Source organism: Charadrius vociferus, unplaced genomic scaffold (genome assembly GCF_000708025.1).
Source record: "Charadrius vociferus isolate BGI_N301 unplaced genomic scaffold, ASM70802v2 scaffold14, whole genome shotgun sequence".
In the NCBI taxonomy this organism is placed as follows: Eukaryota; Metazoa; Chordata; class Aves; order Charadriiformes; family Charadriidae; genus Charadrius; species Charadrius vociferus.
Window position 1 is genome coordinate 11,038,834 of NW_009648876.1, and position 15,451 is coordinate 11,054,284.

The 15,451-nt window shown below is 45.4% G+C and overlaps 1 protein-coding gene across 2 annotated transcripts in view; it reads left to right on the forward strand.

Moving 5' to 3' along the window:
• The window catches only part of ADCK1 (aarF domain containing kinase 1), a 77,521-nt gene that overhangs the window by 4,078 nt on the left and 57,992 nt on the right, over positions 1-15,451 (forward strand). For both annotated transcript variants that reach the window (XM_009886995.1, XM_009886996.1), the window contains exon 2: positions 435-518. In XM_009886995.1, coding sequence (XP_009885297.1) covers positions 435-518 — 84 coding nt within the window. The remainder of the gene's footprint in view (positions 1-434; positions 519-15,451) is intronic.

Here is a 15,451-nt window from a genome sequence, read left to right on the forward strand (position 1 = left end):
TGGTTAGCCTGGTTGGAGGTGTGAAGATGACACATGGGATACCTGGTGGGGCACAAACTGGGTTTTCAGGGCCTCTGTTACTAGCAGCAGGCCTCATTGTGGAAGCTGACAGAGAACAGGAGTCCTCTGTGGAAGGTGCTGTACAGAGATTATGAAAATGCTTTGAGCCTCTCAAATGGAAGCTAGTATAGGAGTGCCAAGTATTGATTATTTTTAAAAGCTATATATTAATGAGGTCCCTGAACTGCTTTCTATAAATGTTCACTGAAATTTAAATCTTTCCATTTAATTTCTTATGAGTCTGTTACCATAAATTCAACTGTGGAGCCAAAACTCTGGAACTGAAGTTGCATACGTTCTCCCTAACAGAAGGTTTGTTGTTGTGATCCAAGATAATTGCAGAGCTTGCTCAACATTTCTGGTTTCATTTGCAGACGGCAGTTATCACCTATGACTACCTCACCTCCCTTCGGAGCGTCCCATACGGATCAGAGGAGTATGACTTCCTCAAATCACAGGTAGGTGATAACACTGGACTGTGTTCCTTGGAAAGTTCAAGGCACGGGTGTGTAGCCAAAGCCATTGCTGTAAAGCAAACCATCCAGCTGTCAGCTTAATAATTCAATATGCCTTCTACCAAACTGGTACCAGCAGAGACAAACTGTGCTGCATATTACATAAGATTCTTGCAGGACCTGCATCAGCCAATTGAGAAGATCCCTCAACAAGAGTAGCCTCATGCAACCAGTGCTCACTTAAGTCCATTACAGATTCAGGTTCTCAGTGTATGGGATAAGATGTATTTGGTCTCTGTCACTGGTTCTCTGCTGCTCAGACTGGTTGTGTGGAGGTCAGCTGCTGGGAGAGGACTGGCAGTGGTTTCTTAACCTGCTTATTGGTTGGTAATGGCTATAACATAATGGCTGAGGGATTTTAGTAAAAGGAGTGTGTTAGAGGGGAAACAATAGGGAAGAATCAGGCTTGCAGATTTCTGAAGAAATCACAATTGGGCAAAGAAAGCTACATCTCATTGCAAAACATATCGTTGTGTTTTGATATCGCTAATTAACATGAATAGAAAAAGCATTGCTAGTGAGAAGTAGGATAAGCACCCCTATTGCTCCTCTCAGTCCTGTGCTGCACCTCTCATTCCAGCCTACATCCCTACCATACCTTGAGCTGTGAGCGACACAGAGTTTTACTTGAGTGTATATGGTACATGTAGCCAGGGTCTGCCTGCTGTTCCAGCTCAGGGCCTCTTTGGAGCAGGAAATATAGCTTGTGCTGAATTAGGCCAGTCTGCATAGTGTGTTTGAACTAAGGTCTTTAACCTCATTTTTCTTCTTAGTGCATGTAGGATTTAGGCCAGTGGTGTGGTTGTAATGCATGGGGTGGTGCTCTCCAGGGACTCTCAGACTGGAGGGACTCCAGAGCTGGTAACAGCGGTGGGCCAGGTTGAAATCAGTGGTATTAGACTCCAGCAGGCTTTAGTATTCCCCTGGCAGAAAATCCACATCATCATTGGTATAGTCTTAGAGTATTTGTGGTAGTTTGCAGAGCAGATTCCTTGGGCTTATTCTCATCCTCTCCTGTCTAAAGATGCTAAGCTGTTCTGCTGTAGCTCCTCATCCCAGGTGAGTGGCACTGATGCCCTGGCATAAACTGGAGATAGGTGTGTTGGAGTCTGGTGTTTCACTTTCCATCTGCCCATGTCTGCCACATGCCTTTGAAACCTGGTTTGCAGAAGGGCTGCTTGTAGCTTTCTTGAGCGACACCAAAGTTATGGAGTTATCAGTGCTGTGGACAGCTTGTAATTTGGCAGCAGTTTGCAGCGGCCCTTGCAAATTCCTGACCTTTTGCCGTGTCTCTTCATGGCTTCATTAACCTCTGTCATGCAGGTTTTGATGGTTTGTCAATTCATGCCCCAGGCAGCCAGAAAGGGCCCTGTTTGCTGGTGCTGCACAGAGCTGTGCTCTCCTGCCTGGCAGCCAAGACTAGCTGAGTCAGGTTCTGTGTGCGGCAGAGCCAGTGGCAAATGCAGCGTGTCAGCATGACACAAGAGGACTTTGTGGCATGGCCAACACTAGCCTTTGGCTGTATGAAGAGGAATGAGCTGAGAGATAAAGAGGAGGAAGTAGGTGCAGGAGTAGCGTCAGTTAGCAAAATTCGTTGGCCTGTGGAGCCCGGTCCTGCTGTTGGCAGGTGTTATGGAGAGCCACTACTAAGCTTGACAGTGACAGCCCTTGTGGATTCCTCAGCAACATCCCTGTAGTGCTTGTGCTAGCAAAGCATCAGCTTGGCAGGGGAGAATTTTTTGGGCCTAGGCAATTGCAAACCCTTTATCTCAGTGCAGCTCTAAGTGGGTGGCAACCAAGTCTTTACCAACTTGCAGCTCTTTCAGTGGTGTGGGAGCTGATTTTGTTGGTCTCAGACTAGCTCAGAATGACTTTTAAGAAGCTCTCCCATTGGAGTTGGTACTAAAGGTTAGTCGCTGGATGGGGCGAAGAGGATGTGAATGGCCCTCCCAAGTAAGTGTTTTATGTGAAGGATACTTATCCAGATGTTGCTTCTACTTGCCTGTGTCCTGGATAGATCTCTGGTACTCTCAGCCATTCATTGTACTCTCTTGGCTTTCTGTACTTTGACTGAGGCTGGCTTAACCTCCTCTTCATAAGCTGAAAGTTTGGAATTTTCTTTTAAACGTGTGTATGAATTGGTTATGAGTTTCCAGCCTCACTTCTGGTGCTGTGCTTAGAATAGAGATTCTGTGACGTGGGGATTTGGTGACCCTGGGAGCGTGCACAGCGCCAGCAGGTCTGGGTGCTGCTGCTGTGCCTCTGTCTCTGGTGAGGGGGTGCAGCTGCATGTGTGTCTGGGCCGGGCTTGCAGCTGGGAGCAGAAAACCACTTTTTCTGTGCATTTCCTCCTGGTACTCAGCATACTGGTGGGTGCTACTCCAGTGCAAATGATGATGCTTAACTTATTCTCCACAGATTGCCAGTCAGCCATTAAACTGGAGCCTCTAAATTACCCACAGCCTCTGGTGAGAGATGGGAAGCACCAGTGGCAGCACCAGCTCCTGAGTCTGTTGGGGCCAAACAGGGACATAGCCATGAGGAAACAATTAAATGCAAAGCAGATTAAGAAGGAAGTGGCTTCCCCAGGAGCTTTTAGCCAGGTTCCTACTTAGCTCCAAGGAATGCTCTTCAATCTTATTCTGTTTTTCTGTCCCTCATGGGCTGCCTTTGATGCTAATGCTCTCAGCCACTCAGTTCTCAGCACCTTTTTATGGCCAGCAGATTGGGGGTGTATTTACTACTCACCATGAGGCAGGAAGCAGTAGCTGGAAATTCACTGTGTGTCCCTGGGGGTTGCTTTGCATGTCTCTGGTTCTCCTGTCAACCAGGAGATACAAGAATCCACCTTCCTGATAGCACTCACAGCCTTCCTCAGCAGCAGTCAAGAAAAAAAAAATGTAATCTTTTCCATTCCTGCTCTTGCCTGTAGCAGGGATAAACTTGCTTAAGTGGTCAGGCTTTATGTCCATCCCAGTGGTTGCTTCCTGTCACCACTGGTGGCTGGACCACATAGGTAACTTGATCTTTTTCCTGAGTTAAGCATCCTTTCCTGGGGTGTCTGCCGTTTTCCTGCATATGATGATAACGCCAGTGTACTGATGTCAAGGCTGGTGGTAGCCATGGTTAGCCCCAAGACATTGGATGTCTGTAGGTCTAGTGTCAGGACCATTAGGGGAGATATGAGCTTTCACGTCTATTTCATTAAATGATTCTAGCCATCTTTGCACACGTAATCTTGGGCATTTCTTCCTGTTTCTGCCCCCACTTGTACTGGGTCAGAGGAGGAAGGAGGGCAGCTGCCCACTGCCATTTCCTTACCTATTTCTCAACAAACTGTTTTATTCTGGAGAGGGCTGCCTTTCTCTGACACTCTTCCTCCTCCTTGTGTGTTTGTTTGTCTCCTCAGTCTTGGGTCAGTCCACCCCAAGACATTTCCAGTGTGCCTCTCATTGTAGCACCTGGGTGTCTTGGTTGACCCCTCTTATATCGCTGGCATCAATTTCTGTTGATCCTGCTGTCGGTCAGGAGGTATTTCACAACATGCAATCTGTTAAAGGGCTGGCATCAATAGGTGTCTGAGTTATTGTCAGTGTAGTAAGAGGATTGCAGTGGGTCGGTTATCTTGCAGCTTTCGGCACTCGGGGCCACAGTTGAAAATCTGGAGCAGAGCATTTTTTTGTTGTTTTCCTATGTAAGACAAAAGATTACAGCTGTGAATGTAGATACAGGTATTTTTTTTAATGGAGAGGAGATAGCAAGGAGAGAAAGGATCTGTGGTCAACGTGTCGCAGGAGACAGTGGGAATCCATTCTTGAATTAACTTTGTTGGCTACAGAATTGCTTTGTCAGGGAAAAACCATTTGGGGAGGTTAATTAACTTTCCTCCTTTTGAGAGCAGAATGAGGATGTTCTCCTCATTCAAAGTCCTGGTTATTGGGCTGTCAGTATCTGGGCAAATATTTGGAAGTTGTAACCTTGTGCCATCATTATACAGAATATGATTTCTTCCTCCTTGGAGGCTATTCCTGGCATTTGTTGTGTTTGCTTCTCAGGGTGAGGTGGGTGTTTTCAAAATGAACTATGTCTCACAGTGAAGTTGCCTGACTGAAGCATCCTGGAAAGAAAATGAGTGGGTGTACGTGTGTATGTGTTTTTCAAAAATAACCTACAGTGTCTGGATAGTTCAGACCAATGAAATAGCCCATGTCTTTGGACTTCCCTTGTGATTCAGTAACACTGTGTGCCTCAAATAACAGGAAGCGATGTCCTAAAATATTTTCTTCATGATGGAGGTAGATGGGACCTGCAGAGAGAAATCTCCAGCAGCTCTCCATGGCATTCCTTCAAAAAGGCATCTGTGAATGGAGACTGTGGGCTGTTCTACACCGCAGCTGTTGTGGTGGCTGTCTTCGCTTGTGCTTCAACCTGTGGTGGACTGGGATGAGAAGCAGCAAATGAACTTCCTTATGAGACATGGAGTAGCCATTAGGTGGCAGTGACTTTCTGTCACCAAGCTAAATGGGAACCACTAATAGAGAGGTGAAGAGCTTCACAGTCCATCCACAGTCTCTGAGCTGATCATGTTTGGTTGCCCTATTATGTACTCCCCAGGATATCTCTTAATCTAAAAGGCATGGTTGACACTAATGCAGTCTAAAAAAGCTACTAGCAGGGCCAGCTGGTGGCTTGATGACTCTACATTTCAGCGCTGCTGTCTAGCAAACTTCCTGCCAACACATAAAGCATGAAAGCTTTGCACTGAAAACACGTAGCAAGCTGTAAAATAAATCTTATAATTATAAGACACTTCCTTTTCCTCCTTCTGCTTTCTAGAGTGGTGTCAGCTGAACATTATGGCCACAGTATCTCTAGGTTTTAATTTTGTAGCATTAGGAAGGTCCATTTTTTTTGGGATGTGTGCCTATGAAACAAGATGTTCTTCAGTCCTCTGCAGTGATTTATTCAGAGAAATGGGCCATCTCAATGTGACATTTTTGGAGGAGGAAGAATGGAAGAAGTGAGGGGAGAGAGGCAGTGCCTCATTTATTGCACATTTTTTCCTGGCTGTGCACCTTCGTCCCTGGAATGCTTCACTCCAGGAGCATGAGCATGAGGTGTCAAGCACACCACTTAGGTCTAAGTGGTCCTGCATCTTTCTTGCGGCTCCCCAGCAGGAGTGAAACTGTGGGCCTTGGGAGCATTTAGCCTACTCTCCTGCAGGTGGGGCTATCTCTTTTCATTTGAATCCCTGGAGACCTCATTACTTTGCTTCCTTATAGCTGCTGAAGATGTACATAATACCAGAGGAATATCTGAAGAACATCTCAACTGGTAAAGTGAGGAAACCATTAGGAAGCCCTTGAAGGGAAGGATGTAGGCTGCAAGAAGCCTGCACCATGAGGAGCACTATAAAAAGAGCAAATGGAAAGTGGAGAACTAATCTTGTTTTATTTAGTGTTTGGACTACGCCTTGAGTCCCAGTGTGAAATGAACACTCAACAGTGCAAAGTCAAGAGAGATGGCAAGAGACGGTATCTTCTCTGAAGAGCTCATGGTTGAGATTTATTTATTTGCCTAGATTTTCACGCTAGATGCAAGTGGTGCAAATAGATAGGCACGAAGTATTTCTCAGAGGGTTGAAGGCCTGCGTAAAGAGGGAAGGAAACAAAAAGTGGGAATTGCTTTGGATGCCACTGTAAGTAACTTAACACTGGTCCCATTGACTTTGGATCAGGCCCTAATTAGGGATATCTTCTTAATGAAGGACTGTGTAGCCTTGAACTACTAGCCAGTTGTTGGAGGCCACCTGTAAAATCAGCAGAGCTGACTGGTAGCCAGTGCTTTACCTATTTTAAGAACAGGAAGACAGCTGGCTTGAGAATTGAAATCATCTTATCTGAGACTAGGAAAAATAGATACCTAAAGGATTCATTTGAGGATAGAGACACATCAGTACTTACAATGGCAAACTGGGCTTCTCAAATGTTGCTTTGTTTGTCCTTTGAGTCCTTAACAAGACCCATATTGTGGATTCTGTTCCCCTTTCTAAGGTTACTATAGTAGCTTGCAATGAAACCCTAGCTTGAAGGACCCCAAATTAGGAGTACTGAGATGTAAAAACAGGAGTGAGAAGACTAGCATGGCACGTAGAGGATATTTCACATATCAGGCTAGGTTGGAATTTCAGAGCAGGACTGAATACTGTAGACTTGCTCTGCTAAACCAGTGACCTTATCACATTCTCCCCAAAAGTATATCTGATAAAAGAATCTGCTGGAGGGTAGCACACAATTATCTTACCTGTCAAGCAAGTGTCTTCATTTAGTCTGTTAAGTCAGTGTTAAGGGAATTGCTGTAGTGGGTGGTGTCTGGCAAACACTTCTCTGGACTTCTTGGCAATACTGAAGACATCTTAGTGGGTTCCAGATGTAAACCCCTTTACCTATGTGGGGGCCACCCTGTTTGCATACTTGAGGGAGAGGTGTCTCTGAAAGGAACTCTGCTGTCTTCCTCCGTCTGGTGCCCCAGGACTAGGCAGGACTCTACAAGGCTGAGGAAGCCCCGGGGACTAAGCAAAAAGGAAGCTATGTTTCTGTTGAGTTGGAACAGTTGCTGATTTAGTCTAGGAACAACATGTCAAGTTCAGTGCCAGGCTTTGGAAGCTCCCCCTTACTTTACCACGGTGTTCAGGTGCCCTGTCTAGAAATCTGCTGATATGAGCACGTTTCTATTTTTGTACATCCGGACAGGCACCTCTGCCTGTGTGCCTGTGTGTTCAGGTGTGAGTGCTTCTGTCGAGGTAGCCACTTCCAAGATAGGGTCAAAGGGTTAAAGGTTCAAAGTTGGCTTTAGAAGAGTGGATCCATAGAACTGGTTTTGTTTGTTTGGGTTTTTTTGTTTTCTTGTCTCTTTTTTGACTTGAGTGTCCAGTCGCAGTGGCTGCAAATTCTGCTGATGGTGTACCATTCAGAGCAGCTTGCTGCTCCTTCCTCTGCAGCATCATCATCTTGGCAGGTCTGACACCAGTAACAACTTGTTTTTGTCAGTGTATTGAGCTGATGTGACTTGGAAGGGGCCCACGGGGAGCAGATAAACATAGTGACAAGGGTCATCTTAATACAGCCTCCACTTTGTTCCGAGCTCCACTTTAGCAATGAATCTGCATGTGAGCCTGCACATACACACACATGCACAGTGCTGTATGAAATGCCTCCTGCCAAGCCTGGATCCATTTACTGTCTTGCCAGCTTTGCTGAATTTAGAGGTAAATTTACTGAAAAGGTCACTAGCAGAATTGCTTTTCAAAAAACCCCAGCTCCTAAAATGTCTTTACTGCCCCTGCAGTCTCTGTTTGAAAATGTACTCATTTTGAGTTGCTTGTAAACTCTGTAACTGTGCAGCCTGTTTGTTATTGTAGGGTTGTTCTGAACACAAGTTGTTGTTTGCAGGATTGCTGAAGGGCAGCAGGCTTTGCACGGCCATTTTGTTTATCATAAAACTGTTGTGTGAAGAGAAGTAGGGAAGATACACGTTCCTCCCTCGGGCCCTTTCCTTTGCATTCACAGTCAGGGAGCACAGCTGGGCATTTCCAGAGCCAAGCAGGAGTTGTTTCATCTCTGCAGTGCCCTGGTATCGCCTGTTCTGTCTCTCCTCTTCCTCTCCAGGTCAGCCTCCCTGCTTCTATTTCTTGCAGTAAGCTGAGGTTTTGCTGTGGCGCTCTGAATTGGGAGTTATTCGCTGCCAATATACAGAGTGGTGATCCTTGTCTGGGGAACATTGTTATAATGAAATGATGGCTCCTGAGCAATGGGGAGTGAGAAACAGCAAGGCTGTTAGCTGGAACTGTGCTTTCCTTGCTCTGAGCTGATGCTTGTACTGGGCTGAGAGCTTGAAGACAAGAGGTGTCTGCAACCTGATGCATGTGAAGGGGTCCAAAGAGCTATACCAGCTCCTGCCTCCCTGACGGGCTGGGTTAGGTCCACTGCAACTTTTCTCGACCTCCACTGGCCCCAAATGCCACAGGCTAGGGTCTGAGTCTGTACCAGGAGTGAGGGTGATGTTTGATTCTTTTAAACCTATGTTTTGATTTTAGGGTAGGAAGTGCTTAGTAATGTGGCTGAGGACTGAGCAAAATGCAGGCTGATGCAGCTTCACGCATACACCTCTCCTGGTATATCTGCATCTGAATGCATGCAGGTTCCCATGCTGGCCCTGTGCAGCTGACCTCTCTCTTCACTGGTGCTGCCGTCCACTACAAGGTGTGAATCAGCTTCCTGCTCTCCTGATTCTACTGCAGCCTGCCCCAGCTCTGCCCGTACCTCTCCCCACTGATGCCTCAGCCCTGGCTGCCACCTCCCCGGCCCCTGCCATGCCACCAGCAGTTACTCGACCTGGCCTTGTATTCCTTAGTAACTCACATGGCAAAGATTTGCCCCAATCTTAATTTTCTGAGGAAACTGAGACCCAGGCGGTGGGTGGATTCATTGCCAACCCCAGGCAGGACAGCTGTCCCAGGCTGCGGCTTTGCACACCTGTGTAAATGGCAGCTGAGCCAGCAGGTTTCCCCTTCCCAGTCCCTTTCTGGAGTAGAATTCCCAGCTCTAGCAGAGCTTGAACCTCACCTGTAGAGACGAGCTGCACACTGTGTGTTTTAGCTTCATTCCTGGAAATCTCACTCCAGAAACAGTCAGATGTCAGGTTCCATAACATGCTGAAATCGAACAAGCTCACAGCCCAAGGAACTCTTCCATTTAGGAACAGCCTAGAAACCCATTGTATTTCATATCAGTATTGGAAGACTGATGCAGGCATGTGATTTTTGTTTGAAGGATACTAAATTTAAATAAAGCAATAACAAGTCAAGCTCTGTAATTTTGTAAAATCTTTGAAATGGTGGGATGCATGTGTAACTAATGAAGGAAAGTTCCTTTAAATAGTGTTCACTGCTTCTAATTGTTGGACATAGGTGTAGTACATAAAAGAAGCAGCAATGTATAGATAAGACCACTTCCCCACACAACCCCCATCCCAGTGGCAGATGCCCTTCCTTCCACCTGCATTGCTCAACAAGTGTCATCTCAAGAGGGGAAATGAATTCTCAATTGCAACATGCTTAGTAATTAAGCGCACTGTAATTCTGATGTGCAGTGCTGTCACCCACCATCGGGTGGGAGTGGAAAAGGCACTGCATTTTGTTGATGGTTGAACATTTGTTTTGCTCATCATTTTGACACCAGAGGTAATTGCCATTCCTGAAATATTCTTTTGCTACCATTACGAAGCAACTGTTAGGGACAAATTAATTATGAAGAATCTCGTTATGACAGATTAATAGGCCAACAGAGGAGATTTCTTTTTCTTCTTTCAGGCAACTGAATAGTAAAATCTAACAGCTCCCATATAACTGCTAGAAACATGTGCTTCTCTGTAAGTCAACATGTACTTTGTTGGAGATGGGGGATTTGCAAAACTACGACTAGAGTATAGAGTGGGTTTCCAAGCTTGCTTTTATTGAGCTTTTGGTTTCCTAATATCATGTGCCAAAATGAGCTTGAGTCTGGGCATTGCCATATGGAGGGGAGGTCTTCATGATTGGTATTGAACCAATGTCTTCTGTCTGGGTCATGGTTGAGCAGCATCATGAAGGCTTGAAAGTGAGGAATGCTGGACTTGTGGATTTGATGAATTTTAGAACAAGACATAAAGTCATTATCTGGACTGCTTTATTACCACTAAGGGTTCCCTGTGTCAGGGAGTTCAGATCTGATGTGCTGGTTGAGTTCCAAGTGGCCAATGATGTTCTGTCTGCTTCTGTCCCCCTGGAAGTTGCAGACTGCCTGGCACAAATTAGTCTTGTGGGGTGCTCTCTGGGGACTGTTGTGATGTGGCCCATAGATGGCTGTCTTCCTGTAGTGGAGGTGATTGAGGCACCCTGCTTCCCTGTGCCTGAACCATTCTATCAAAGCCCCGGGGCGGAGGAGTTTGGTGTATCTGGATTTCTTGTGGCTGTGTTTAGAAGCTCACTCAATTTATATGTAGTCAGGACAGCAATTCATGTAGACTTGGTAATTGTGCTTTCGAAGAGGCAGTTAGATATGTATTTCATAGATGACTGGCAACTATGGGATGCTAGTGAATACCTGGTGCTGATGAGCACACAATTAAAAAGGAGCCTATTTCAGGCTTCAGAATAGGCATAGTGTAGATTTAAAGAGGCTCTTGGAGGAGGCCTGTTCACATTCTCAGCTTTGCTTTCTTTGATGTCTCACTCAAGTTGTCAGGCAGTAGTGACTCGGCAAAGGATCTCTCTAGTTGCGACTGGAGTCCCCTCTTAACCACTTCCAGCCAAGTGCTTGTACATGCAGCACTCTGTCCCTGGCCAGGAAAGGAAAAAATCTTCAGTGGTAATCAACGTACAGCCCCTCTTCGTGCCATGATCTTTATGAGAGAACAGTGAAGCTTCACTTTTTTCCAGAGACCGAATTAAGACCATGTTTATCCAATTTTCCATCTTCTCCTGCTTGCTGATGTCAACTCCCAGTTTCACTGTGACTTCATCCTTCCTCATGGGATCTCTGTATCTCTGTGTGGAATATGTAAATGCTTTAACATTAAACGTTTGAGGCTAGAAGTCATAGACAGCATTACTTTTGGATTACTAGCATCTGATTTCATTGCTTTGCTTCACGTCTTGTGTAGTGCTAATTCTCTATAGTCCTTTTTGGCATGCAAATTTTGTTTTGGGGCTATCCACAGTGATTGTATTTTGCCAGCACCGTCTGATTCTTTGGAGGATCTTTGTCAGTATTATTTTTCTGTCAGGTTTTGTACTGATTGCCTTTGTGATAGGCCTTTTGTCTTGAGTTTACTATTTACCTTCCAACCAAGGTTAGAAATCAGCTATCTTTGACTAGTCTGTTGATGGAGATTGCCTCTTGCCTATTATCTCCATTGCAGTGTCATCTTTGTTTCTTCTTGTCCAGTGTTAGCCTCTCATACCAGATTCTTCCCCTTTTGACAAGGGAACCTTAACTTTTGCTTATGTGAGATTCAGACTGAAACATCTGGATGCCTAGATGGTGCTTTCTTTTTTAAATTGTGGCAAACATTGCCCAATTTGCAGTTTTCTCTACAGAGAAACTATAACTGGGTACAATTGGGTAGTGATGGGCCAAGTTTCCCTTACCCTGCCCCTTGGGGTGCTTGCACAGGTGATCTGTGGTAATGAGCATCTTTTAAATCAAGAAAAAATTCACCCTAGATTTCTACTTGATAAAGCCTATTTCTTGCTATTTGTAGTTGCGTCTCTGGAAGGATGGGGGATAAGGGTAAGGATATTCCTTCACAGGCAATTGTGCAGAAATCTATTTGATAATGTCCTAGGCTGAACCACTCTTAAATATTGACCAGTCACTTTGATCCTGGTGGGATAGGTAGCCTAGAGGTGGAGGCTTTCTGCTCCTTTTCTTCTTGGCCATGTGCCCAGCTCCCCATACACTGATAACGTTTCCTGTTGCACGCAATTCCTCGTAAATAAAATAATGGCTGACAGTGAGTCTGCAGGTGGAGGGACACTCTGTTTTCTTAAAATTAGAATGAGACAAGACATCCAACAGCTTTACTGACTATTTTAGTCTAGGTTCTTATAATATGTTTGACATTTACAAATGCAGCATCCCTGCCTCATGGATGCTCATTCATCTCTTAGATGAGAGAGAAAACTCAACAACTGGCAGTGGAAAGGGCAAAATGTTGAATATGTAATTGTATATAAAGATGATCTCAGTTTTATTCCCTTCACAACCTTGGTGAGCCACAGCCAAGTGCAGGGCAGACACGTACAATATTGTTCATTGTGATACCAGCTGCAATAAAGGCAATTGCCTCTGGTACTGCTGGGGGTAATTCCGTCTACTTATTGTGGGAGCAGAAGTAATCTATTCTGGATAATGAATAACCAACATGCGGCCTCACCTGGGCTCTCCTTTTGTTCATCTCAGTGTGGTGCCATGTCAAATATTCATGTTGTGCTTTATTAAACTGCTATCTTATGCTATTTTAAAGTGGCACTCTCAAAGCCAATATAGGTTCTCTCTGTTGCTTGCGTTCCTAGCAGCTGTAAGGATTCAGTAGACCAAATGCTACCTTCACTGGCACCCGCATAAGCCCATGTTTTCCAAATTCCGCTTCCATTGGCACCCACACAAGCCTGTTGTTTTCAGTGAGAAAGCATAGGAGTGGCTGCAAGGAAGGATCTGGCCTTCTAATTGCAGTTTAACAAGTCTATTGATTGTGCATGAATCAGGAGAGACACCAGCTCAGTCTCCCATAGTGGTGACATTGCTGGGATGCTAACAGACACCAACTACCTTTCTTGGTGTGGAGCTGTGTTTTGTTAACTGGATGAAAAAGCTGGAATAATTTATGTATATATATATTTTTCACTGAAGTCAGCGACTCTGATATCCAGAAGGGAACAGACCTGCTGAGTAACAAGGGGACATTTCTTGGGTTTGTTTGTTTTTTTTTTACCCTAACATAGGCTCTTTTAAACGTAGAACTCCACTTTGCCATTGATGATGACTTACTGGCACCACAGCCACTCTCTCTCTGTTGGATGTGGTGCTATGACAGTCACCGCAGTTTTTTGGAATTGACAGCATAATCCCATGGTTTGTTATCCTTCCTGACTTCTTCGTCAATCCAATTTAATCATCTCTAGGTATTTCATGTGTTACTGTCTCTCTCCTCTTCAGGCATCCTGGAAGATGGTCTGTACTTTAAAGGTCAGAGCTTCTCAGATTAAAGAAGGGGAAAGGAGTCTGCTTCTGTCAGTTTGGTAAGGGGCTGTATTGAGATCTCGAGAGAGACTGCAATGAAAACCCTTCTTTCTGGGTTCTGTGACCAAGGTGAATGCTGGTGCCCATCTGCGTGGCTGTGAGAGAGGGAGCCCGCTTGCTCTGCTCCCCTGGCTGTTGGAGTGACCTGCCAGGAGAGAAGTTGCATATGTACAAGGGGGAGAAGCTGTTGTTGCACGGTTTAATCGCCTGACATTGACTCAGATAGGTCCTGACTGGAGGTCAGCTGTGACGTGCAGCTGGTAGGGTGGGATTCGACTGTTGGGAAGAGAAAAATGTCAGCTCATATTCTTCGGCGTTGACAAAGTGGATGTGACGATTTCTTCCCTCCAGCTGCAATGGCTGACTCTGCGCTTCCTTCTTCCCTGCACGCCCACGCTAGGAGAGCAGACTGTGTGAAGCTACCCTGTCTTGACCCTCAGCTGCTGCACTAGATGAGACTTAGCTGAGCTTTCTCCATCTTTCTTTCGGTGCTCGGGCCATCCATTTTGATAAACCTCACCTTTCAGTGTGTCTTTCAGTGCATCTTCTGTCAGTTGGTGCTTCCTGTGGAAGCCTGTCCATGGCTTTTCCAGCTCCATTGTATTGCAGGATGGGGTGTGGGAACTAAGCGAGAAGGCCGTCAGATGTCTATCCTCATCCCTGCTGTAAGGATCCTTCACTTTGCTTTGAAGGCCAGGAATATTCAGGATTGAACAGATTCCCTTGATACTCATTTCATCTCATCTTCCACCTCTTCACTAACCCTAGTAACATCCTCTATGTTTCCCTTCCTGTTCACAGTGTCTGAGGTCTTGTGTAGTTGGAAAATGTTACCAGGTCAGCCTTTTTGGCACTATCTCGTTTTATTATTGAGGACAAATTGTGAAGCTCTTTTTCTTCTGTCTTGCAGTGGTTCCTGATGTACCCTTCATTGTTTGTTTTGCTCTCTTTACTCTACCTGGAACTTTTTTTAAGTGAAGAGACCATCTCTACACCCTTCTCCCCAGCGTGAAGCCTCCCTATGCAAAGCCATAACTGTAGAGCTTCAGTGAGAGCTATTTCCTACTGTGGCCTTGTTTGAGTTCTTCCCTTGACCCTCCCCATGGCTCGGGACCAGCCCTTACTTCCCATGCTACTGCCTTCCCACGGTCTCCTTACATGAACATAGGTGTCTGGGGAGTGTTCTCCCTTCAGGGCGTTTTTGCCGCACAACGTCATTTCTTGCTGTTCAGTCAATAGTCTATGGTTTCTGTAGGGTGTGTCAGCAGCTCCTGTTTAGGGAACACTCCTGAATATAGCACGCATCTCGGTTGATTTTGTTCCTTAGAGCAACTGAAAATATCAAATAAAGCAGGGCTTAATAGGATTGATGGCTGGGAGCCCCCCACTACAGCTAAACACAAGGCAATATAAGATGGTGTCTTTACAGCCCTCAGCTTGCTTTTACTGCCATCCCACATGGTTTCATCTAAGTTGAGGTGTATTAATTTTGTTAGCAAGATTTTTGAGAGATACTGTGTCAAATTTATTACCATTTCACCTGCCTCCGTAACAGGAGCTGCAGGCGCTGTGATCAATGGATCGAGACACATGCCTAATTTCACTGCGGCTTCTGTAAATGTCTCTGTGCCCTCTGCAGCCGTGCTGTTGAATTACTTCCTATCCTCCATGGGTGCTCTGCAACAAAGCACAGGACAGATCTCTTTGTGTACCAACCCTATCAGGACAACAAGGCGCTGTGGGCGCTTTTGGGCACCTGCTAACTTTGCAAGTAGTATACATCTATATATATATACATATATATATATACATAGTATACATACATAGGTCTGGTCCGTCCTTCTCACGCAAATCTGATCGGATCTTATCCTCATGTGTAAGTACCATTCACGTAAGTGTACACGCCCCAAAAGAAAGCATGTGCGATACAGTGTAAAACAGCTTCAAGACCAGAACCCTGTTCACTGAAGGTGATGTCTGTATGTGTAAAGGACTCAGCTTGACTCTCGGATTCCTGCATTCAACAGTTTAATC